The sequence below is a fragment of the Boleophthalmus pectinirostris genome, unplaced genomic scaffold, assembly GCF_026225935.1.
Source record: "Boleophthalmus pectinirostris isolate CB_2022bp ecotype Guang Dong unplaced genomic scaffold, ASM2622593v1 HiC_scaffold_324, whole genome shotgun sequence".
Lineage (NCBI taxonomy): Eukaryota > Metazoa > Chordata > Actinopteri > Gobiiformes > Gobiidae > Boleophthalmus > Boleophthalmus pectinirostris.
The window spans coordinates 1-24263 of record NW_026571314.1 but is presented as its reverse complement, the minus strand read 5'-3'; the positions used below and the strand labels follow the sequence as shown (position 1 = coordinate 24263).

General features: G+C 37.6%; 6 protein-coding genes across 6 annotated transcripts; 3 read left to right on the top strand and 3 right to left on the bottom strand.

The window, feature by feature from the left end:
• The first annotated feature begins 364 nt into the window (after window positions 1–364).
• fitm1l (fat storage inducing transmembrane protein 1, like) lies at window positions 365–1486 on the top strand. Its single transcript, XM_020935999.2, has 2 exons — window positions 365–608; window positions 820–1486. Exons 1-2 carry the CDS (start codon window positions 430–432, stop codon window positions 1484–1486), a joined length of 846 nt encoding a protein of 281 aa, XP_020791658.1. The 5' UTR covers window positions 365–429.
• Window positions 1487–1804: 318 nt separating this feature from the next.
• On the bottom strand, window positions 1805–5329 carry trnau1apb (tRNA selenocysteine 1 associated protein 1b). The gene is made up of 9 exons (XM_055161084.1): window positions 5163–5329; window positions 4906–5003; window positions 4431–4530; window positions 3770–3822; window positions 3564–3692; window positions 3080–3196; window positions 2708–2996; window positions 2575–2620; window positions 1805–2390 (listed from the first exon to the last, which is right to left on the bottom strand). The coding sequence occupies exons 1-9, from the start codon at window positions 5199–5201 to the stop codon at window positions 2257–2259; spliced, it is 1005 nt and encodes a 334-aa protein (XP_055017059.1). The 5' UTR covers window positions 5202–5329; the 3' UTR covers window positions 1805–2256.
• Window positions 5330–5745: 416 nt separating this feature from the next.
• On the top strand, window positions 5746–7289 carry ankrd45 (ankyrin repeat domain 45). The gene is made up of 5 exons (XM_055161083.1): window positions 5746–5971; window positions 6334–6501; window positions 6601–6686; window positions 7053–7189; window positions 7263–7289. Exons 1-5 carry the CDS (start codon window positions 5746–5748, stop codon window positions 7267–7269), a joined length of 624 nt encoding a protein of 207 aa, XP_055017058.1. The 3' UTR covers window positions 7270–7289.
• Window positions 7290–7626: 337 nt separating this feature from the next.
• bpnt2 (3'(2'), 5'-bisphosphate nucleotidase 2) lies at window positions 7627–13017 on the bottom strand. The gene is made up of 8 exons (XM_020936056.2): window positions 12506–13017; window positions 11402–11474; window positions 11186–11332; window positions 10705–10861; window positions 10135–10230; window positions 9804–9965; window positions 9579–9707; window positions 7627–9263 (listed from the first exon to the last, which is right to left on the bottom strand). The coding sequence occupies exons 1-8, from the start codon at window positions 12622–12624 to the stop codon at window positions 9121–9123; spliced, it is 1026 nt and encodes a 341-aa protein (XP_020791715.1). The 5' UTR covers window positions 12625–13017; the 3' UTR covers window positions 7627–9120.
• Window positions 13018–13142: 125 nt separating this feature from the next.
• On the bottom strand, window positions 13143–18449 carry dars2 (aspartyl-tRNA synthetase 2, mitochondrial). Its single transcript, XM_020936075.2, has 17 exons — window positions 17877–18449; window positions 17171–17270; window positions 17026–17092; window positions 16851–16952; window positions 16267–16362; window positions 16074–16197; window positions 15929–15975; window positions 15724–15830; window positions 15572–15641; window positions 15116–15295; window positions 14919–15026; window positions 14762–14824; window positions 14525–14677; window positions 14002–14220; window positions 13816–13926; window positions 13625–13700; window positions 13143–13531 (listed from the first exon to the last, which is right to left on the bottom strand). Exons 1-17 carry the CDS (start codon window positions 18052–18054, stop codon window positions 13338–13340), a joined length of 1995 nt encoding a protein of 664 aa, XP_020791734.2. The 5' UTR covers window positions 18055–18449; the 3' UTR covers window positions 13143–13337.
• Window positions 18450–19616: 1167 nt separating this feature from the next.
• Window positions 19617–24058, top strand: cryz (crystallin, zeta (quinone reductase)). Its single transcript, XM_020936098.2, has 8 exons — window positions 19617–19942; window positions 20763–20915; window positions 21486–21649; window positions 21714–21765; window positions 22285–22434; window positions 22832–22933; window positions 23013–23108; window positions 23439–24058. The coding sequence occupies exons 1-8, from the start codon at window positions 19835–19837 to the stop codon at window positions 23601–23603; spliced, it is 990 nt and encodes a 329-aa protein (XP_020791757.1). The 5' UTR covers window positions 19617–19834; the 3' UTR covers window positions 23604–24058.
• The last annotated feature ends 205 nt before the right edge of the window (window positions 24059–24263 follow it).

Here is a 24263-nt window from a genome sequence, read left to right as displayed (position 1 = left end):
TGAAGAATATACTGGATTTAATGACAGAGTTCTGGACTGAAGACGCTGTCAGATGGATTTCACAGAGTGTGCACATTTGCCGTGTCAGGAATGCTGAGGCCAGCTGTCACTTCATTTGTGTTGTACAGTGCAGTCCTTAATGTCTCTGCAACAGCACCAAGTCGACTTCCACCAGGGGATCTTAAGCTATTTTTATTAATCTTCTTCCTTGGATGTAAATTATTTTGCAAGTGGATGCAAATATGTCTGTGATATTGGTGATCTAACTAAACTGCCTTACACCCTGGTTAGTACCATTTTTTCACCAGACTCAATAATCCACAGGAACTAGTGTTTTCAGAGCCTTCTGTGGACTGTTGCATTGTCAGATTGTGTATGCTTTAAATCTGAGGAGAAACCTCCACACAGAGCAGAGACCCTTGAATTGAGATGTTCCTCAACACAATGCTGGTGGTCCTGACGGACCTGGCAGCCCGTTTTCTTGGAAACACAGTTTTTCGGCAGCACTTCCACCTGCTGCTGTCAGTGCTGCTGATGTTTGGGCCTGGACTTAGTTTTTGGGTGTCCCAGCATAGCATCTTTGCCAAACGGACCCACTTCCTGTACAGGTGATGGCTGTTCCTCCTCTCACAGTTTCACTTTCACATTTGTGAAAAGCATGTTCATCCACCTGGGTGGCCAGGTATATACACAATTGTTAGTAAGACAATTACATCTGTTAATTTAAGATATATAAAGTTGCAATTATTTCAAATTATTTAGTCACCTCTTTGAGTGTTAAGATTTCTTCTAACTCTTCATTGCTTGTTTGTGCTCCAGGATTTTCCTACGCTCCGGGTGGGGTTGGACCTCCATTTTTGTGGGCTCCTTTGTGTTTGTCCTCTCCTTCTCCATTCGCCGCTCTTTTTCTCTGTCTCTCCGGCACCTGTCCCGCCTCCTGCTGGCAGGAGGGTTGTGGCTTGGGTTCTGTAAACTCCTGGACCTGTTGGAAAATGCCACTGGCAGCTGCTATGAGCCGTTAGCGGGGACCTCAGACGTGTCCAGCGGTCAGCCTCTGCTGGTGCTGCGCGAAGGAGCGAGTAAGGCCGAGTGTCTTAAAGGTGGGATGTTGTGGAGGGGCTATGAAGTATCAGAGGATGTCTTCCTCCTCTGTCTGTGCTGTTTGCTCCTGGCAGAAGAAACAGCTGTGTTTGGCCCCTATTTGAGCCTGGGAGGAGTCTCTGATGCACCGCTCAGGATCCTCTTCTTATTCTGTGTCGTCCTTCTAAACCTCTGGATCTTTTTATTGCTCTGCCTGTTAGCTTATTTTCCCCAGTTCCCTACTCAGCTTTTGGGAGGTGCACTGGGCTGTTTGAGTTGGAGAGTCCTGTATCAGGGCTGGTACCGGATGGGTCCAAGCTGGTACTGTCCAGGAAGGCCAGGCCTGGGACTACTCAACACTAAGAGCTGCTTGAATGGAGAAGAGAAGAAAGAACATACTCAGTGATTGATTTGAATGAGTTGTAACACTGTCTCAGGGTGGTTTTACCAAGTCAACATATATGAACAAATATGGTCTAAATTAAATGCAGTTAAGCATCTGTGTTTTTCTGTCTGGTTTGTAACTTTTGACTCAGAACAATGAAAAATACATAAAACTAAATATTTCAAAACTTATTCCCCAAATTTGTTCAGTTCATTTTATATTTGCACTTTTTTTTTTTGAATTTTTGTGAAATATTTCCAGCATATTCAGTGTTCATTTATACTGTATATATTCAGATCACTGTGCCTCATAAAGCTTTACATAAAAAAAACACTTAGATTAGATTTTTTTTTTTTTATTGGTAAAACATTTTCAGACAATATTTCAGAAAATATTTACATAATTTTACAATAAAACATTTTGCTTGTTCAACAGTTTCATAAGTGAGGCAATACATTTCTTAATGTCCTGATTATAATTAACTGGAATGAGATTTTTTCATATCTCATGATAATTCTTAACTACTAAGTAACCATTACTTAGCAGGGAAGTTCAGTTTTCTACCCATCCATCTATTAAAACTATAAAAATGATATAATTACACATGAACTGGGTAAAAGGCTGTGTAAGATTCCATTGACCACATACTTTGAAATTTGATTCACTTGGTAAACAGAGACAATATGCATCACGATTGGTACTGATGACTGAAGAGGTTTTCTGACATTTTCCATGTAACTTCAAAGAGGAAGGAAGTAAAAATCGTAATAAAATAATGTATATGGCTGCAATCAGGAGGAAGGAAAGGATGAGTCCATAGAGTCCAGTGGTTCCCAATGACAGTTCATTAAAGCCTCATAGAGTTCTTCACTGCGCTGCATAAAGTCTTTGTTGCACTGGTCCACACTACAGACAGCAAGAGGATCTAAAAAAAAAAAATGAATACAGTCAACACAATACTGCATTACACCTACTACAAGTAACACATGTATGTTCCAATCATTTTCAAAAAATCTTTTTTTTTTTTTTTCATTTTTACAAATAAATTTCACTCAGAGTTGACACAAAAAATGTGCAAAACTAGCATATTATACATATTTTAAATGTACCTTCTGTGCTCTCAACCACTGCTGGATTGGTTGCCTCTTGACTTTGCTGAGAAGGTACAAAGACAAGAAAAATTATATTATTGCTATAGTATTTGTATTTCTACAAATAGCTTTGAAAAATTAAAGTCCTTACATCTGTGGCAGCTGTTGCGTCTGTGGGTGCGGATGAGCCGCCCATGGGAGGTGGTGGCATCATGTGCCCAGGAGGGGGATATCCGTATGGACTGTAGTTGTAACTGTACCCAGTGCCATAGCCAGTATTGTAGCCACTGTTGTAGCCACTGCCATAGCCACTGTACTGATCATAACTGCCCCACTGTGGGTAGTACCCTCCGGTCCCACCTGTGCTGCCATAGTAAGGGGTTTGGGTCTGACTGTAGTTGGTATACGTATTCTGAGCTTGATAAGTGCCCACCTTTTGACTGTAAAAAACAAACATAAATAACAAGTAATAAAAGACCCATTACTTTCTGAAATACACAGACTTTGAGTCTACAAATCGTACCTCTTTGCGACAGCGATGCTCAGTCTGAGTGGCTTGCCGGCTAGCATTGTACCTTGACATTCCTCAATGGCTTTCTTCTGTTCATTCTCGTCTCCAAACTTGACAAACCCATAGCCTCTGTAAGTCAAACTAGAGTTACAGCTCCTAACCTCGAAAACACACACACTATACTTACAGTAAAAAGCCACATATAAGAAAATTTTATATGAGTATTATTATGGTAGAACTGAAACTTGTTGTTTTACTTTTAACATGTGGTAGCATCACTTGATTTGTGAGTTGCTCTTGCTTAGCCTAAATGGGGAAAACAATAGTTTTAGCATAAAATGGCAAGAAAACCGTTTTCAGCCTTTTCCGAAAATAGATGTAGATGTATTGATGTTCAACGTCCAGAGGCTATTCAAATATCACACAGCAAATAATTAATTTTAACTGAATCAAATTATATTAATAATTCAATTTTTTCCTCAAAAGTCTGACTTACCTGGAGTAGCCGTACTGGTCAGTGACTACTTTGGCTCCTTTGCAGGAGGGGAACTTCTTAAAAGCTTGGTGCAGCTGGTAGTCGTCCACCTCAGAGGCCAGGTCACCAACAAACACTGAGAACTCCGGCCTGAGCAATTAACCAGATATTTTTTATTATATATCGCTAAAGAAGTGACAGAGTTAACCAGACAGCACATGACTTACCCTGGCTCTGGTCTTTTCCCATAGGTGGCATAGTTTAGTTTGAACTTGCGGGGCTGCATGTGAAGAGGAAAAAAACAAAAACTAAGCAATCTCTCCAGACCTCAAGGCATGTAGTATGGCACTGATATTGCTGGAATAAAGAATGGAGTCATTATAGTTGTTTTTATTTAGATTTACATACCTCTACCACCCAGACCAGCCTTTAGCCCATTCCTCAGTTAGTTCCTATCAGAGACTCTATTCACCAGCTTCAAACAAAGTACATTCATGTACAGGCAGTCTCTTTGATACTGTCAGCGGCAGGTCAGGCTGGTGGACAGGGGAGCTCAGCAGACTGGCCAGCTCAGAGCATTTCAAACACAACAGCCAACTACAGCTTACTATTGCACACTCAAAACAAACCCTTATTTCAACATCATTGACATAGCATTTCCTGTTACTTATTTTGTACACTTGTTCAAAGCATAATAATACATTTTAATAATGGCAAGAATGATCGCCAGGGTAGATGAGCTCCATTATCCGCAGGCAGGTTAAATTAGTTTGGGGATATTGTGGGAAAAGAAGGTCAGATTATAGTTATATTTGAACCAACAATAATTATGTATATGTATTTTTGAGAGTATTACTAAGTATTTAGTAATGCGTAAATAAAACTAACCGGGTTGGATCCAGGAACAAGTTTTCCATTGAGACGCTGAACACAACGCTCAACACTCTCTTCGTCCGCAAGCTCCACAAAGCAGTATCCTGCAGATCCACTGTTAAAAAACAAGCCATATACATGAACAAAAATACCTTCACAATATCGATGATGACACTGGCTGTGTCTTCATGCACACTAAAGAATCTGACCATTATCTAATTTTTGATCAAATTATTGAAACATCATGTTAACAGTTCTTATTAAAGCAATATGATTTCTTTCTGATTGTTCACACACTTGTGATTGTGACAAGGAAAATTATGCAAACAAAGACAAAAGTAAAGACCAAATGTTAAAGAGTAAAATGTATTAACTGACACATAATTATTAGATTGCCTTGCGCATGTAAACACAGAGTAATAATCAGGTCTAATTATTCGATTATTTCGATTATTATCGAAATGTAAATATACGAAGTGAGAAAACATACCCTGTTATTCTGTGAGTGATGATCTTAACTCCCAGAGGTGACTCGCCCATAGCACTGAACGCCTGCTTGATGAAGTCTTCGTCCATGTATGGGTCCAGCTAAACAAAACATCCACAAGAGGAATTTAAATCAAATATGTTATACATGTATGTAATTAAACACTGTCTCGTGTTACAGTAGAAAGAAGTTAGCAAGCAATTAGCTCCTGGTAATGGGGTGAGAATTAACCATTAGAAATACACAATAATAAAACTTACATCTCCCATCCATAGACTCGTTTGTCTGTTGAACATCATGTTGTTAAGTTGTGCCGTATATCTTATAAATCTCACAATGAGACAATCCAAATTTGGGTTTCTAAAGGTGGTCTGGACGGTAACAAAATCCACTTCCGTTTCGCAGCTTCTTCTGCTTATGCTATGCCATTGCATGTTAGACAGCTTACTGCCATCTGCTGTTCAAGCAGTGTGTGAGCAGCGACACCATCCGCCTTTAATACATCTTTTAACTCTTTTAACTTTCTAATTGTCTGTTTATTTTATTTTATTATTTACTTGTGTACTTTTATAATTAACATCACAATTCCAACGCCACAACTGAAGCAAGTATCGGATTAGCCTCACTCTCTGGACCAGCCGCCAATACTTTTTTTTTTTTTTAAATCCCAAAATCCAGGGTTAAAATTTGCAGGAAATTTCTGAGTTGGAGAAACAGATAGATTGAAATGTTGCACGTGGTCACACAGTAACCATAGCAACAATAAACACCGGAAGTCTCTTTTATACAGTCTATGGTATATATATTTTTATACAGTCTATGCGGTGAACAGGGAAAGTGAAAATGACTCCAGAGCAGGAGGATTTATTCGCTTCTGTGTTTCGTGGAGATACGGAATCTTTACGGCGGCGTTTACAAGACGTCGAACCAGAACAGATAGAAAACCTGTTGTCTGGAAGTGATGAGGTTGGCCGAAGTGCTTTGATCGTGGGCGGCTTGTTGGGACGCACAGCCGCCGTGACAGAGCTGACGACTTACGGAGCTCAAGTCAACCAGCAAACAGAAAGAGGTAAATGAACTAAAAGGTAACTTAACTTAAGAGATAAATTATTATAGCATGGGACATAGAGTTTAAGAAGGAATGCGGATGTCTCTGCAAGTATTGGCAATCTAATTATGGCTGCTCTAATGCTTCTACTATAGGTCTACAATATTTATATTTAGTTTTATAGCATATTTGTTCATTTTTCAGTGACAAGGGTGATAAGGTTCATTCTTTACATTATTTTTAATCTTTAATATTTTAGACTTTCATTTTGCCCTACAGTTTATACCATTATGATCACTGTAATAGAGAATAGAGATGATGATGTTCGCTCAATACTAATTTTAACCAAGCTACTGTGAAACATATTTTGGGTGTTTTTCTAGGGTACACAGCTCTCCATCTTGCATCCTGCTGGGGTCATGTGGACACAGTGCAGACTTTGCTAAAGTTGGGAGCAGACCCCAAAGTCCAGAACTTCAGAGGAGAGTGTCCCGTTGATCTGGCAAGGAAATACTCAAGAATCGATTGTGAAAAATGCCTCATACTGGGTGGTATTTGTGTGCTTTACTGTCCATTATTCAAAAAAAATAACATTTTATTACCACTAATAATAATAAATGCTACTAAATAAACTATTTTTCTTTATACAGAGGCAAAACAGGACTTTGCTTCATACTTGGCTCATATTAAAGGTGTCATTTCTGAATCTGCAGCCAGCCTCACAAAGGATGAACGGGTACACCTGTTTTTTTTCTTTCTTAGGTCTATAAGAAACAACAAGATAAATCAGTTTAAAGCCTTACTTTGGAACATTCCAGACAAAAACAAACAACAAAAACATATCCACTGAGAAAAGTTACATACTGCATCATTAAGTTATTCAGAAATAGATCTAGTAATAAATAAATAAAGTATAATATGAACTTAATAAATCCAATATGATGTAGCTCCATATATTTAATTTAAATTCTAGATGGTGTTTAATGATTGAAAAAACAAATTTAGGGACTATGTGAGGGATTATGATAAATCACATTGTTTCTAACTGACTTGGTTAATTGTTCTAATTGCAAGCATTGGTTGATTCTTCTTCTCTGACCAGAACCTCTCGTCGCATGTGTTGGCTGCTAAGACAGAGTGGCTCCAGACTGTTACAGACCCTCAGGTATCGGACTTCACAGACCAGAGGAGAAGCTTGGACGACTCTCTTCAGCACATCTTCAACAAGCTAAACTTACGGTATGAACAGCCAGAAACCAAAATGTAGCACATAGGCCAGGGTTAAGTCACTTTTATTGCCTTATGTTTTCAGCACCTGACAGACGAAAGGGGTGTCCAGTGTTTTAAGGCTTTTTTTGTTTTGTTTTGTTTTTAAGTTAAAGCAAATGTCAAAAATAAATGGTAAACTGCCAATGTGTATAATTACTGAAACAAATTCATATAATAAACACACTTTAAACTATTATTTTTGCTCGTGTGACAAATTTTGAAGAATGAGTTTCAGAAAACTGTAGTTACATTTATAACTGATGGTTACCGAAAGTAATTTTCAAACCTTGTTTGTCTACAAGTCCATAATAATCAATCAAGTAGTTGTATATTCACTGGCAGCCATTACTATATGTACTTAAAGGAGTAGGCTCAAACTTAATGAGCTAAAATAAACATAGGCCATATTCGCATGCACAAAGACATTTTATTATAAATTCACAGCAGAGGCAGAGTGAGAGACAGCAGTTGTACAAGGATCAGGCAGTAATTCAAACCAACCGCAAAAGTCCACTGGACCATCCTCACTGAAAACATCTTCTTGTTGCCAATGGTGATAAATAACATCAAACTTACATATGACCATTGACAAAACAGTCAAGTGTGTTTAACACAACTTTCCAAAATAATTAAAAGGTTCAACATTTTGTACAAAAACTGTCAGACTCCCCAAGGCATTGTTTTTCTGCATGTTACCTAAATTGTGATGATTCACTATGTAAACTTACAACTCATTGGCATTCATCTCAAATGCATCCTGCCCAGTGTCCATAGTTTACTCGGTTTCTGTTAAGACAGTTTCACCCATGTACTCAACTCACGTGAGCAGCTGTTACTTGTTTTTGTATGTTTGTAATGTTTTCCAGTTAGAACAAGGTTAAATGTTATATACCATTATATGCTTGCATCCACAGACCAAAAAACATTAGCCTCAATTTCCTTCTTTTTACAAACATCTTCTTATTTATCTTTCTAAAATTTGTGCAGATCTTTTTATTCAGTTGCTGGTGTTTTTTTTCACAGCAGAAAAAAAAACATAGCTTATTTTATAGGGCTCCTTTGTTATTGTTATTCAGAACTTTTTAAACCTTTTCAATAGTGAGAGAATGAACTAGAGTAGATGAAGACATTTTAATAAACAAATGATTAACTTAAATTTTGTGTTCTTAAAGATGAACGCTTGTAGGTCCTTTAACAAAATGGCTTCTTCAAAACATATTACTGCTTGGCATAATACAGCATATGACACTCTAGTAAGTCCCATTTGTTCTTGAGACATAACTTTATCTTAACAGATAGCTGTCAAGTAATTATAAAATCAACATGCTAAAACTACCCAACAAGAGTTTCTTTTTTAAATATTCAGGGCTGTATTTCACTACCTTGATATCACCATTAAGGATTATAAAATACATGTAAACATTTTTTATTTTATTCACAAGGACATGAAGACTCAAGAAGTATGTTGTTGTTTTTTGCCACTTACTGTGCTTAAGGACAGTCACACAGTCCAATAGTGTGTCTTTTAGTATAGCTGTTTCTATCTGCCATCAGCTGAAGTGACTACAGTGTAATGAATGCCAGAAGTGCATCTGTAACAACCGTTTTAAATACTTCATACAAAGTTCTGTACCTGTCAAAATGAAATATTGAGAAAACATCTCCAGAAAATCCATAATCCATAATAAGGTCCATTTTGTGCTCCTCAAATGCCTCTTCTTTTTTGATGAAGTGTAATGGAAGATTTGCTGCTCTCTTGCAAATGTTTTCATCATTGTTTTTGAATGAGGGAAAACTGTACCATTGTACCAGTGGGTCTTGCCTTCAAAGTTTTGTCCATTTAGACCCACACATTGTTTAATTATTTTGCTTCAGATTTCTTCAGTAGCTCAGTGCATGTGTCAGTGCTTCTCTGGGTCCCAGGCCGGTAGTTTCTCCAGCACTGCCTTGTGGTCCACTCCCACACTGGCCACCAGCCCTCCCTTGTTCAGAGGAGTGTCTCTATAGTCGATCTCTTCCCCTTTCAGAGTAGTCATGTGACCTCCTGCAACAACAGTGAACATGTAAGCTTGGATTTTACAGGTAGTCAGAACTGAATAATGGTACTTCTCTGGATAATAAATAATTATGTTACTTTATGTTAAAGTATTTCTTTACTACAGATATCAATGTATGTTGCTATGTATTGTCTAGTCATTATCTTAATTTGTGATCAAATCTAAGTGCTTGTGTGGCTACTCAGTTAACTATGACCACAAAGTATTTTTTATTTGCAACCAGAATAATATGTGTTTAATCAACTTGTTGAAATGTGTTAAATTTGGACTACTGATCATCACGTGAATGTAAAAAACCTTACCCAGGGCTCTGAGCAGTGCATCCCCTGCACAGATGTCCCACTTCTTTATGAATGTGATGTGAATATAAAGATCAGCCTGGTCCATAGAGTCTCCAGCATGGAGGTCCAACAGAGAGAGCACCTTATATCCTGAGAAATTCACAACATCAAACAATGCACGCAAACATACCATTTGGAAGAGAAAAAAATACAAAAATAAATAAAAATAACTATTTGTATCATTACCTGCCCCACCAGCTTGTACGACTGTGGTGCTGTTCCCAAAGGCTTCATGGACGAAACTGTTCACATGTCCGGAGTGAGACCGTGAAATGATGACTTTTGGAGGCGTAATGCTGTAGGATGATCGGGCATGGACATTTGCGTCATGTCCCACCAAAGCCCAGGCTGTGAAACAAATATGTTTAAACACTTTTCTACTGGTCTTTCATAGGTCAATTCCAAGGTGGAATTCAGCACATTTGTTTGTCTGATACTAGGGCTAGGCAATAGCTCTACACCAAATGATTTTCCAGAAAATGTATTAAAACAAATACATTTTTTTTTACTTATTTACCTGTAAAGTCATTAAAAGGCTGGTGTATGACACCAATTACTGGTTTTCCATCAACAGCGACACACACCATTGTGGTGACATACTTCAGGAGACTCTCTGGAGACAAGAACAACAGGTTTAAATCAGTCTTATGGGACAGAACACTGCAGTCTACTCTGAAAAGTTTACAAAATGAAAAGAAAAAGAACAGTGTACAGTCAGACTGTAACTAGACAAAGCTAAGTCACTGGCAGCTACATTCCAAAAGGAAGTTAGCAATGGGCGTGCTTCTGGCTCCATCGACTCCAATCACTTTCTATGAAAATTAGAAACAGACAAAACAGGTGCCTATTTTGTTACTGCTTTCTTATCAACATGTTGGTGACACTGACCTAATATACTCGCAACTCTAGAGCAGCCAATCAGATAAAATGTATTCACTTTTATTGCTGAATGACATACTCCAAAGACATGGCTTTGCATAAGATTATGGAGAGAGAATCCACTATGACCTTTCTGTCCTTACAGGTGAATCCAGCGTCAGCAGCTGAATACTGAGCACATTGATTTGTGTATTAACATGCTGTGTACCAGTGTACTCCTGTGTAGCGTCTAGAGGGTCGATCCACACTGTCACACTTTCGGCCGGGACTTCATTCTGATCTTTTATTTTTTCAGCCATTTCACTGGGAATAGTCCGGCTCCATGACAGGGACTCCACAACATTATCATGCTCCTCACTGTTCACCTGCAAAAAGCATACAAGTTTATTTCAGGGATACAAAACTAAACAAATATTGTGTTTTATATAAGCGTTAATACATTCAATTGAAACTGTGTGAGTAGTTGCATTTTTAGATGATACAATAAAGGCTACAATGGAAAGTATGACCAATAAGGGTCTCTTGAGCAATGAGTACTGAAAGCTTGACTAAATGGCACTAAAATAATTATAGCATTTTAATTCTGAATGATGAATTTTTGCCACTTAATGTGCCAATTTATTTGATGACTTTCAAATTTGGAAATTAAATTATTGCAGCTAAAAACCTAAAAGAGAAAATTTACTTACTGTGACTTCAGGAAATGTGTTTCTTATGATATTGTACATTTTCCTGTGGGACTCGAGGTCTCCCATTGTTAGAGGGTCATTGGCCCCTTCTTTGGTCTTGCCTTTGGACTTCTCCTGCAGACCATTTTCCTCCCGTACCCGCTTTACCTGTCCACACAAACTCACATATTAAGTCTGATTAAAATCTTTATGATCTGGCCAAGGTAAGAAACTAACCTCTTTGCCACCCAGAACAGCAGCCTCTACGGACAGAGCCAGCAGATCTCTCAATTCAACATTTCTCCGTTGCCTGCAATAACAAAAACAGAATATAAACATAAGATTACACATGACAATAGCAAATCAGATAGCACTGAAATAGACATGTGGCATTGTTCTATAAACAGGCTTATCAACATAATTTCTGGATGGTCTGTATTTTTATTATTGTGCAAAAAAGAAATTTAGAAATTTATTTATTTTTTCTGTATTCCAACTTAAAATAATCATCCCAGAGAGCACAATGATAACAAAACAAATCTAGTTAAAAGAACCAACCTTTTTAATAAACATGTGTCAGTGATTTGTACTGAGACGATGATGGTGCAAGTGATCCATATTTGAATAATTCCATTTCATACAATTATATAGTCAAGCGAACAAGCCCAACCCCTCTGCTCCTATTCTTCACCTCCATCTCCTCTCCTTACCCCCTTATTATTATTTAGCAATTAAAAGATATTTATTTATGAATTAATTAAAATTTGATATAAAATAAAATTTAAAAAATGTGTTTCACATATTTTTATACAAATTTAAATGACTAGATAAGTTATATTTAAGATTAAAATATTAATTGTGCAAATGATATCTTATTTAAAATTGTAGCCTAATTAAGTTAATATGTAAAAGGTATTTTAATAAATATTATAATTAAAATACAAATGGAATAAAATACTAACGTAAATGTAAAATATAAATGTAATTTCATTATTCCACATATTTCTTTATTTTAAAGGTTTTCGACTTAATGCTGCTGAAGATTCAATATAAGTCTTGAAGCTGAATTGAGCCTTGTGTCTGTTTTTCCGGGTTTTTAAAGTTTGACCTGCATTCCTCAATTAAAGACTTGACATATATGCCACTTATTCTATCACTGTACTGATAAAAAGCACTGCCTAATAGATTAAACTGTGTTACTCCGACACTTTTATGACATTTGAAACATACTTCATAAAACAATAGAAAACAACGTGCTGTGGGTGAGTCAAAGATCCTATGTACACAGAGTACAGCCTACGTGTCAGATACTACAGGCGACTGTATTTTTAAACGACTCACCTGAACGCAGCCAGACGATTGGAGATGACCCCGGAGTACAGGTGGTACAGGACACCGACTCCGAGCAGGCAAAAGACGGCCACACCAAGGGGCGACAGGCGTATACCCATCGGAGCCATGGTCCCACAAAAGAGCCTCTGTTCAGTCGGTGCGATCAGCGGCGGTCCAAGATAAAGCTGGGTGACGTGGCTAAAGTGTTCCGCACTGTCACTTCACCTGGCGGCCACTTTTCACCTGAACTTAATGGGACAGACGCCAAATGCAGCTGGACGCGGAGGCAGTGCAGTTAGCCGCGTTAGCCCCAATTCGTGTCAACTAAAACACCAAAAAACGGGCAGCCTGTCGATACGCAAGGATATTTCACATCTTCAGTGATTTATTTATTTGACTGCTCGCATAACTGACACTGGTTAAATCCCGAGGAAAAAGCAAAGCTACAGTCACAAATGTGGTTCAGTCATTTTCCAGCAACACTCGACAACACTCCACTCGGCTACGTCCCCTTACGCACACGTAAAGGTCGATATTTACTTCCGGGTAAAAAAGGAAAATCTGCGTCAAAAGTTAAGTTCTACTTGTCAGTAGGGAATGACAAAGATGTTATTTTTTATAATTTATTGATCCAAATCATGCAAAATAAATGCTAATACAGTAATTTACAGTAGTTTACAATGTACAATGAATTAAGGTAATGTAAAAAAAAAAATACAAGTAGATCAGTGAATTGAGTAAATAAAGCATTATTGCTATAGAAGACTTTTGAATGTAAAACAGTATGTATTGTAAATGTAAATGTTCTTTTAAAATAGCCTATGTAAAGTGTTATAAAGTCTTATTTGTCTGTTTGTAGGACAACATCTTTCTCAGGTGGCCACTTGATGGAAATGTGATACGAGTCCAGCTCTTCTTCTGATACAAAATCTGGTGCTTGGCACATGAGGTCATGACCCCTGAAGGATTTGGGGAAAGCAATCACATCACGAATACTAGATGCTCCAACCATGATGGAGACTAGGCGGTCCAGACCTAAACCATAAAATGTACTTCAATTAATAACATATAGAATAATAACACAAATATCATACAATGTTTAGATACTGTCATCTCTGCATTACTTGCCTAAAGCAATGCCTCCATGAGGTGGCGCTCCTGAGTTGAGTGCTTCTAGCAAATGGGTCAAAAGACTGGAGTCCTCCTGGAAAACATAAGCATTTGTAACAAGTTCTAAAGTAATTAAATAATAAGAAATTGCAGTTTAAACTGTTTATACTTAAGTGTATTTGCTTAAATATCTAGAATAAATGACAAACCTTGAGTATATTCTTCAGGATATGTTGTTGCTGAATGGCTCTGTGGATTCTAATGGAGCCTCCTCCAACCTCATTTCCATTTAGCACCAAGTCGTAATGCTGCCCACGAACCTGATACATGGAAATCACCCACAAATGTTAAAGCTAAAATAATATCAAATTAGGAAAGATCCCGATGTTTCCTACTTTATGTGGTTCAGTGTACAGTAAGGCAGTATCTTCAGGGTGAGGAGCAGTGAAGGGGTGGTGCGCAGCCTCCAGTTCCTCCGGGTGCTCCTCTTTAGGCAGAAACAGAGGGAAGTCTACCACCCACAAGAAGTGAAAGACTGAGGTGTCCCGTAGTTTAACATCATGAGACTCAAGCAGATCTGCACACTGAAGACGCAGACTACCCAGCAGAGGGCGCTAATTTAAACAGCAACAAATAAGACAATTGTTAACAAATATACATCAATGGTATAATATGTTTTCATCATTTGTTTTCTTCTCTTCAGTTGCCCTAGCAATTAAGAATTAAAAACTAAAAATTAAAAGTCCTTAAAATATCAGCTATCTATGGGTTTCAAAATGCTGAAAATTTGCACTGCTGTCACAGTTGTCGGCAGCTAAAAAGGTAAAATTATGTCTTTTGAATGTTGAAATGTCCTCTTCTTGAAACATCACTGATTAACAGGAAGATGAAAGCCATAAGTATTTACTAATGTCTCACCACAGTCTGGGGGGACCCTGCCGCGATGAGCAGCAGATCTCCAGCTTTGGCTTGGGTCTTATTCATTAGATCTTCAGTTGTGGAAAGAGACAGCAACTTCTTTAGTGGAGACTTTATTGATCCATCAGCTCTGATCAGAAAAGTGGTCACCTCCTAAAGTAACAAAATTCAAATACTGTTATTTATTTTTTTTTAAATATGAAGAGAATGTGTTTATGTCAATGCTTTTTCTTTTACCTGATTAAACTGAGTCATGGCTTTTTGTTTCAAGGTCTCCAAATCTTTTCTGGTAAAAAGTTTCTGAGAAAAAACACAAAAAAACATAATTGTATTAATTAGTAGATCCATATTGGTATAAATATAGTGGTTTTTCATGATCATAATTAATTCTTACTGCTCCACTGGGGACACAAATGGCTTGAACTGTCCCTCCTGAATGAACCAAAGCTGAATGTAGAAACTCAACATTTGTAGAAGAGAAGACTTCACTCACATCCATCAGCTAATAAATAGAGACAGCACATAATAAACATAATAAATTAACTACAGCTCACAAAGGACTTTCTAATAAACTAAAATACAAATATTTACCTTCATGTCAAACCTTGTGTCTGGTTTGTCCACACCATAGTTCCTCATGGCTTCTTCATAAGTCATCTTTTTAAATGGGACTTCAATGGCACCTTTCTCTTTGGGCCAGGAGTGTTGTAAGAGCCCCTCCACCAGAGCTATGATCCCGGACTGGTCCACAAACGACATTTCTATATCCACCTATATCCACAAGATAATAGACAATGTATGCATACTTATAATTCGTTCTGTAGCACATTCAAGGTAAGAATATTGTGAAATGAACTTAAGAGTATATTAGACACAATTATTTTCTACTTTAACTATGGATCATGTGTCCACAGTTGTGTTCAAATATCAAATGAATAAATGAACAATACAACAGAGACATTTTTTGTATTTGTGCAGAGAAAATTTTACCATGGCATGTTACAACTCATTCAGATTTAATGATGTAAAAGTAAAACCAAGTAAAACCTGTGTGAACTCTGGTTGTCTGTCTGGTTTAGAGCCTTCATCTCTGTAACAACGAGCAATCTGAAAATACCTAGAAGAGAAACAACAGGATTGGTTAACCTCTTCTGTGTTATATTTCATCTCTCAGTTGTCACTTAAGTGTCTGAACTGACCTGTCGACTCCAGCCACCATCAGGAGCTGTTTAAACTGCTGTGGGCTCTGAGGCAAAGAGTAAAACCTACCCGGCTCCCTGGATGGGACAATGAACTCTTTGGCCCCCTGAAACAAAAATAGGTCAAGGTACAGCTCTGATCAATGGAGAGGCAACTCCGTTCAATGTTAAAAAGTCTGCAGTGAATAAAATAATTTGAACTTACCCCTGGAGTCCTCTTGAACAGAGTTGGTGTTTCCACATCAACAAATCCTAAAAGCAAAAAAACATAAAACAAGTTCTTGAACAACCCCTCGCACATATTAAAGCTAACAGAAAACTGCTTTGTAAATACGTCCATGTCCTCTCACCGTGCAGGTTACACAAATATTCTCTCATCTTCATCACCAGCTCAGAACGCAGCCTGAGGTTCCTTTGCATCCAAGTAGACCTCAAGTCCAAATAGCGGTATTGCATCCTCAAAGACTCTGATTTCTGATCCAAAGAAAGTGTAAATATATGCAAAAACAGTCTCATATTTACAATACAAACAGACCTATGCACCTTTACAAAGTCTTTAATTTCAAATGGGAGCGTCTTGCTGATGTTTAAGATCTCTATGCTCTCTGCTAAAACTTCAATTTGTCCAGTGGGCATGCTCTGAAAGAAAGAACAAATTAAAGAAAATGTTTGTTATGAATCTCCATGGTATCAATACCATGAGGATGAGCTTTTATAATATTGACACTCATTTATTGCACTGGATTCTCACAGCATCAAATAGATCATAAATAGATCATTGTTTGCTTAGTAATTATGCCTACCATGAAAGATCTTATATAAAGTCTGAAGTTTATTTCAATACATGTATGTCGTACCTAGTATTTAAACTCTTGTAATCCTGTAATCTACTTTTTGCACTAGAAATTGTTCTGTGTATCCCAAAATATCAGCCTAGTAAAGTAGGACATAACCAGGGAGCACTAAACCTTATACAAACATATTTTCAAATAAGAAGTCCCTTGTTTTTAAGCTTTCTACAATGTACAACTCCACTTTATACTTTCATATCGTGGCATATTTGGTCATAGTTATCGTACAGTGGGAATTTTTTCCTGTCCCATCCCATGAGTATAAATCTAAATTACCTTGTTTTCCTGTCCTGGAGGTCTCGACTGAACAGTTCCTGTAACTTTGATTACAGACTCCACTGGGATATTGCTCAGAGCTTCCTTTACATGAGGCACTGACTGGAAAAAACAACAGATTGATAATTAAGCACAAGAGTGTGATAAAATCCATATAAAAATTGAAATATCGTACTTCTTCTTGCGGAATTAAGATTTGAGTCAGGCCTCCAAAGTCTCGCAGAATGATGAAGAGGTCATGTCTGGTGATTATGAATGCGACAAGTACAATAGTAAGTTTAATTAATTATAAACAGTATTAAGTAAATATCTATATATACCTCCTGTACTGGACCCAGCCACAAAGAGTAACCTTCTCTTTGACGTGAGTTGATCTGAGTTCTCCACATGTGTGTGTCCTGAATGACAGACTGTTGACTCCTGAAGGCATTGCAAAAAACAGCCGAGTTGTTTAATGTACTTTTTAATCTGTTCACAAATACAGATGACCACATCTTTTTCAACTTAGGACCATATTTCATTCATTTCATATTTAATTTGTTGTTCATGATGTTCACAAAGTTTCACAATGGATTAAGTATAGTTTTTATATAGTTTTAGTTATAGTTTAACTGGAGACAACTGAATGCCTGTTTCCTACATTAAAAGTTAAGCCTCATTTAAACCAAATTAAAGGTACACGATGAAGAACAACTTCCTGCCTGTCTCAGCTGAGATTTTTATTGCTTTCCCTGGAATGTTCCACAGCATGGCATTTAACTAAGCATTATGAGCAGACCCACAGATCTGACCCATGGAAATATATTATCTGACCTAGCTTGACCTGATGGTGACCTGCTTGTGTCCATGGGGGTAGATCCCAAGCAGAGCAAAAACATGAACATGGAGACAAGCAAAAGTTAGTTCCAGTGGTGCTTTTTATAGCTACAAAATAGTCTGTATCAGGTCTGTATCATCATCATCATCAAGAATCTCAGTTTGTGTGTTTTATGTCTAGAAAATAGAATAAAGCCTTGGTTTGTTCACCTGTACTTGCAGTTTGAGATGTGTACCAGCGTGACTGCGGTATCCTTGGGACTCTCTCTGCATCTTTGACCGACCTGTGCGCCAAAGTTGTGCCCAGATTAGAGCTCTGACAGCGGGCAGTGTGAGCTTTGAATCCGAAGAGAAATCTGACAGCCAGTATCCTGCTTCTAGACGCCATCTTCTTTTATTTCTATTGATTGCTTCACCGGGATCACACCCAACACCATTTGTATTCTGGTTTCAACATTGACAGCGGCACCAATGTTCCCGTCATTAAGCGCATATCACATTCCTCATGATTGGTTTTAAGTGTGTCTTTAGTGGGTTCAAGTGTCCGCTGTTCTTGGACCCTCGTATTGTTTAGGTAAGACGAGGCATTTTCTTGTTTATTTGACCGACAGCGGTAACTTTGTAAATGAAACAAACGTGAGCACGGGCAGCGCCATATTGGATCCAGACAACACTAATCGATTCAGTTTTACTCATAGAATAGCGCCATCTGATGGTGACAATGGGAAAAGTTGAACACTCAGAATTTTCAAATATTATACTTATACTTTTCTCACCCGTCCATGTACCAAGTAGTTGTCAGAACATTTAAAAAGTAAAAATGGTATAAACATTTCTGGTGTTACTCGTGTACTCCCGGGTACACACCATGGAAGTATAATGGTACCATAGACTGTGTGAATGCTACAAATTTGTGGGAGCAGAATCAGAGAATGGACTTGAGGATTTCACAACCACACACTTGGCTCTCGCAGCTTTTGAGACGGGTAAAAAAGAGGGTTAAAACATATATAAAAATATTGAGCGACCATGAAAATTTAGACCAAGATGAATAATTATGCTGCCAAATAATATTTAAATAATTATAAATAAATAAATAAATAATGCAAAAAATAAATTTGCCATATTATACTATTAATTTATTCACTACTCTGATTGAGAAAAGTTTGTTTCAAAGTGTCTGGTGTTCTGAGAAGCCTACTGCATTTGTCTTCATGACATTTAATTGGATAATGTTAGGCCATTAATTGTGAAAAAATGTAACAAAATTTGAATCACTACATCTGCTGAAAAAGAAAAAACTAAGCCGACGTAGGTATTGATGTATTGATGTCCACGCGCGCTGTATTTATCGGTTTTGACCGGTGTCGCTCTGCCCCGCGCTCTTTGGGCGCCCGGAGGAGACTGCCATGAATCTATTGGTGGTTTTCAGATTTTATAATGTGATGATGCCATACTCCTAGATGGGGGCAAGGGCCAGCTTTCCCATTTGATTATATTGTACTTTGTCATGGAATAGCCAAAAGATAAGTCCACAAATACTTAACCTGTGGTCATTTTTACTATTTGCTAGAGCCAAGATTTCACTGTATTACAACAAAAGTCTGCTTTTTTACAGTATTTATTTTAGCTGCCCTCCATCTGTATTAAATATTTTTGGCCTATAGAATGCTGTGATGTGATCTGAAACTCAGCAGTATGAGATTCAGATCTTACAGATAGACACAGTGATGCGAAGTGTATTGTAGGAAATAAACTGCCACACACTGGGAGCACTGGGATAGAGAATCGGCCCTTTTCTTCGTAATGATGACATTGCATTACTTGCAATGTCCCACAGTGTGGCACAAAACTTTTCTATCACTATGGAAACAAGGTGATGTCAACAGGCCAAAGGAAGTCAGATTTATAGAGTGGAGATACCACTTACAAGAAGAAGGCATGTTTATTAAGGATTTTCTTTTTTTTAAATAAAACCACAGCTAATTGGAAAGAGACAACACCAGCAAAGCAAGAACACTTCACACTCCTCTCCACCAGGTGACGCCCCTGACCCAAACACTTAAATACTGCGCAGGACGAAGTTGGCGTGCAGCAGTGGTTCTGTGGTGTGCAGACTGTCTGTGGTACAGAGTTGAGTGAACTGTCTGTAAATTAAAAGTGTGGACATGTCGGGCAGCAAGCTGATGAAAGCGATCCGAGTGAGTGAGTTTGGAGGTCCGTCTGTGCTCAAACTCTCCTCCGATGTGAACGTCCCCAAACCTGGACCCAAACAGGTGAGACCCCCTCTTATCTGTCAATGTTTAGATTTCTTCTCAGCAGCACTACCCGTGGACTGTGGACTACTGGGACTTCATGTAGCTCAAATATATACATATAAAATATATCAATATAACAATATTATATATATAGAGAGAGAGAGATGTATAGATATAGATATAGATATAGATATAGATATAGATATAGAAATATACACACATTTCACCTCTAACCATACAAAATTACAGTTTAACCTGTTCTTTTCATTTGGTGACAATTTCAGTGTTGATAATTAAACTTCTTAAAGGTGCATTGCGTACTTTTTCCAGTGGAGGTGGATGGATATGTCATTGCTCTGCCTGGATTGTTCCACAGATTGGCATTATACTCTCCTGCTTTATATTTAGTCAATTAAGAAATATCTGGCATTCTGTTTATGAGCAAGGTTCCCTCTCCATAGATCTGACCTGTAACTTGGTCTGGTTTGGTCTTCATGAATATAGAAAGGTTTAATACCAAGGTTTAGTACCATACTGTAAAACATTCCAGACAAAGCAATAACATCTTCATAGAGGAAAGTATTAGTTAAGTTATAGTTACGCAATGCACCTTTAAACTCAAAAACTTAAACATAGTATATTTACATTTTCTACTGGTACTATTGATATCTAACCTGGCTCACCCCAGATTGATATGTGTATCACTCTGAACTGAGTTCTACATTCTCTTGAGTTTGTGAACTCACAAATAGTGCAAGAATCCATCTTGCTGCACAAGGTTAATCAATATCACCTCACATCTTTCATAAATATATGTGTTATATGTTGTGTGTTGTAGGTCTTGATTCGAGTTCATGCGTGTGGGGTGAATCCAGTGGACACGTACATTCGGAGTGGGACATATGTTAGAAAGCCTGCGCTGCCCTACACACCAGGGAGTGATGTGTCGGGGGTAGTGCAGGATGTGGGAGAGGGAGTGTCTGGCATCAAGGTCAGTCACAGTGACACAGCAGTTTATTTATTTGTTATTCATTAAGGAGGACCACATTTACACAATTTCACCACAGTCAATAACCGAATCATTTTATCAGATGGATTAGATTGATTATGTTTCTATCAAATACAAATACAATTACAAAGTCATTGTTTGAGCATGGTTTTGTTTTTATGACTCTTTAAGAATACATTCATGTCCTTTCATTCTCGTTACCTCTACAGGTGACTGAACATTTTGACAAAACCCTTTTTAAAAGCATTGATCACTTAGTAGTTATTACCAAAACTGATTATGGTGTAGACTTGGTTTATCCCTTGTCTAGTTCAGGTTTAGATCTGTTAGATGAGAGTTTGATGTTTTGAGACAAGAATCATGTTAAATTCACATATAAGTTGATAAGGGTTTAAACATGTTTGAGAGACAAGAACGTTGTCTTTATTAATCAGGCTATTACTAGTTGGTTAATATCTTAATTTGTTTCTTTATATCTTGACAGTTAATTTTGATTTTATAACAGGTTATGAAATAATTTTAGTGGGGATTATTGTTTTTTGTTTTTTTTAGAAAGGAGATCGAGTTTTCAGCACCTTCACAGTGACTGGAGGCTATGCTGAGTTCACTGTTGCTGCTGAAGACTGTGTCTACAAACTGCCCGACAATTTAGATTTCACTCAAGGAGCTGCCATTGGAATCCCCTACTTCACTGCATATAGAGCTCTAGTTCACAAGTACGTCAAATGAATATTACTTACTTCTGATGTTATTTAATGTTCACATGTGATGTTGTTTCAGAGCAAGAGTCAAACCAGGGGAGACTGTGCTCATCCATGGAGCCAGTGGAGGAGTAAGTCATACATTTTATCCTGATGCAAGAATTGAAATAATGTTTACATTTCAAATGGCAAAATAAATAAAAATATGGTAAGTTAGGAGTGAGTAGGTGGTATAATTTAAATTTTGTGTTCATTTACACTGGGTTTATGTGAAAGTGTTGTTATAACTATTAGAACAGTTAAAAATCCATATTTGGTTTGCAGAATAGAAAAGGAAAACAGGGTGTAAGTGCCTAATTTGATTCAAAATCTTAGGAGCACTTAAAGGTGCACTGTGGAGATGTTATTGTTTTGACTGGAATGTTCAACCGTATAAAACATGTGTATATGGCTGCCTTTTTAGCCTGTGGCACGCATTCACCTCTCCACAGATCTGACTTCTAACTTGGCCTTGTGGTCTTTTCTCTATGACGATGGACCAAATTAATGCCATATTGTAGAATACTTCAGGCAAAGCAGATTGTGGTGTTACATAATGTGACTTTAACTTTATTTTTGTCTCATAAATCCAATGATTCCTTTCTGTGTAGGTGGGAGTCGCAGCATGTCAACTGGCCCGGGCTCTTGGACTCAAAGTTTTGGGGACTGCAGGGACCCCAGAGGGACTCAAGCTGGTTCTTAATAATGGGGCTCATTTGGCTTTCAACCACAGGGAGGACGGGTACACAGACAAAATAATGGTATACTTAAAAATACGGTCCACTTATGTACTTCTTGTTGTTTGACCTGAGGGCCTGAGAGAGTGGCAACAGGTCACAGAACCACATACTCTATACAACACCTCACCCTTATGTACTAGATGTCTTCATTATTTCATCTGTGCAGCAGTTTCTCCTCCCTGGATTTTTGTATATAGCTGAGATATATTTATATTCTGTATGTCCATTCCATTAATTTTTTTCTTTTTGTTATTAATATCATATAATAATTGCATTGTGTGAGCTACTGTGTCCAAATAATGTCCAATATGTGAGTTACTGTGTCCAAATAATTTTCTCTTGTGGAGCAATGAAGTTTGTCTAAGTTTAAGTTAAATAAGCATATGCAAGTAATTTTATGTTTGTTGGTTGGGTGTAGGAAGCAACTGGTGGCGAAGGAGTTAATGTGATTGTGGAGATGCTTTCAAATGTGAATCTTGATAAAGATCTGAAGATGTTGGCCTATGGAGGACGAGTTATAGTAAGTTAAATGATGATCTTTTAATTGTTGCAAAATTGCACTGTATTGTATGTAATCAGTATTGTTTTTGCTTTTGCAGGTGGTGGGCGCTCGAGGTTCCATTCAGATCGACCCCCGGGATACAATGACCAAAGAGAGTTGCATCATGGGAGTGGCACTTTTTTATGCAACACGGGTATGAAACACTGACTGTTCTTTATATCTTTTACACGCATGTAAAAAGACAAAGTTATGAATGCAACAATTACAGATTAGGCTCATAGTTAATATAGTCATATTAAAATGGATACTTCAAGTTGTACTGGCTGGGGGGTTTTTTGTACAGTAATTTCAGGCTTGGTGAAAAGTCTCCAAATGATCTCACTTTTTTCTTCAATTATTTATTTAGGCTTGATTTATTTTAAGTCACAGAATTTTATAATACAATATTTTGCAACTGCTTAAATTTACAATACGGTAATTAAGAATATACATTGTAGATAATTAAGTGTGGTGCTGTTTGCAGGAGGAGCAGATGGAGTGTGCAGCGTTCCTCTTCTCAGGGATGGAGGCCGGATGGCTGAAGCCCACTGTGGGACCTCAGTATCCACTCCAAGAGGCACCTCAGGCTCACCACGACATCATAGAGTGTCCTGGAGCTTCTGGGAAAATGGTCCTCACTATGAAATAATGTTATCCATCTCAGGGCAGAGGTCAGGTCAGAATCTAAAATTATGATCAGTATAATAATAAGAATATAATGAATAGTAAAAAAGGATAATTCACTAATGCCATGCTCGTAATATGCTATCATCATGTGGTGCTGGTTTAAATTAATACTTTTATACTATGGCACTGGTTTTTACAATTTTCACACCAAGTACTTGATTTCTTTTAGATGATATTAACTATCATACCTGAAGACACGATAAATGTTACTGAAACAATGTACTCAACCAAATGAACCATTAAGAAATAGATTTCATTGATTTGATGGCTAGACAAAAATGCTATAACTAGTTAATGAAGAATGCCTTTCACTCACTTTTGATCACTTTTTAAATAATAAAACACTATTTTGGTTTTGTAATTTATAATGAAATAAAAATACAATGATTAAAAAGCAAATAAAGTCAAAATACAAGACTTGCGGTCAAAGGCTCATTTATCCTACACTGGACATGACATCTGTGACTCAGGTGACACCAGGCCTTACTGAGCATGCTCAGTACACGGCCAGGTAACAGGAGCTACAAACAGGCCAACAGCAGACAAGCTAGTGCTGCCTAGAATCTATGGAGGGTCAAAAAGACATCTAGTGAACTCGTCGAAACGTATGACTGAAGAGGAC

Coding starts and splice junctions, on each gene's coding strand:
- cryz (XM_020936098.2), top strand. CDS start 19,835: ATGTCGGGCAGCAAGCTGATGAAAGCGATCCGAGTGAGTGAGTTTGGA. Junction 22,934..23,012: donor CCTATGGAGGACGAGTTATA/GTAAGTTAAATG, acceptor TTGCTTTTGCAG/GTGGTGGGCGCTCGAGGTTC. Junction 23,109..23,438: donor CACTTTTTTATGCAACACGG/GTATGAAACACT, acceptor TGCTGTTTGCAG/GAGGAGCAGATGGAGTGTGC.
- dars2 (XM_020936075.2), bottom strand. CDS start 18,054: ATGGCGTCTAGAAGCAGGATACTGGCTGTCAGATTTCTCTTCGGATTC. Junction 16,363..16,850: donor CTCCAGGACAGGAAAACAAG/GTAATTTAGATT, acceptor TCTTTCTTTCAG/AGCATGCCCACTGGACAAAT. Junction 14,221..14,524: donor CAGGGTCCCCCCAGACTGTG/GTGAGACATTAG, acceptor TGTTTAAATTAG/CGCCCTCTGCTGGGTAGTCT.
- ankrd45 (XM_055161083.1), top strand. CDS start 5,746: ATGACTCCAGAGCAGGAGGATTTATTCGCTTCTGTGTTTCGTGGAGAT. Junction 5,972..6,333: donor CAACCAGCAAACAGAAAGAG/GTAAATGAACTA, acceptor GTGTTTTTCTAG/GGTACACAGCTCTCCATCTT. Junction 6,687..7,052: donor GCCTCACAAAGGATGAACGG/GTACACCTGTTT, acceptor TTCTCTGACCAG/AACCTCTCGTCGCATGTGTT.
- trnau1apb (XM_055161084.1), bottom strand. CDS start 5,201: ATGATGTTCAACAGACAAACGAGTCTATGGATGGGAGAT. Junction 4,531..4,905: donor ATCACTCACAGAATAACAGG/GTATGTTTTCTC, acceptor GTTTTTTAACAG/TGGATCTGCAGGATACTGCT. Junction 3,823..4,430: donor TTGTTCCTGGATCCAACCCG/GTTAGTTTTATT, acceptor CTTCACATGCAG/CCCCGCAAGTTCAAACTAAA.
- bpnt2 (XM_020936056.2), bottom strand. CDS start 12,624: ATGGCTCCGATGGGTATACGCCTGTCGCCCCTTGGTGTGGCCGTCTTT. Junction 9,966..10,134: donor GCCTTTTAATGACTTTACAG/GTAAATAAGTAA, acceptor TTTGTTTCACAG/CCTGGGCTTTGGTGGGACAT. Junction 9,264..9,578: donor TGCACTGCTCAGAGCCCTGG/GTAAGGTTTTTT, acceptor CTGTTGTTGCAG/GAGGTCACATGACTACTCTG.
- fitm1l (XM_020935999.2), top strand. CDS start 430: ATGTTCCTCAACACAATGCTGGTGGTCCTGACGGACCTGGCAGCCCGT. Junction 609..819: donor CGGACCCACTTCCTGTACAG/GTGATGGCTGTT, acceptor TTTGTGCTCCAG/GATTTTCCTACGCTCCGGGT.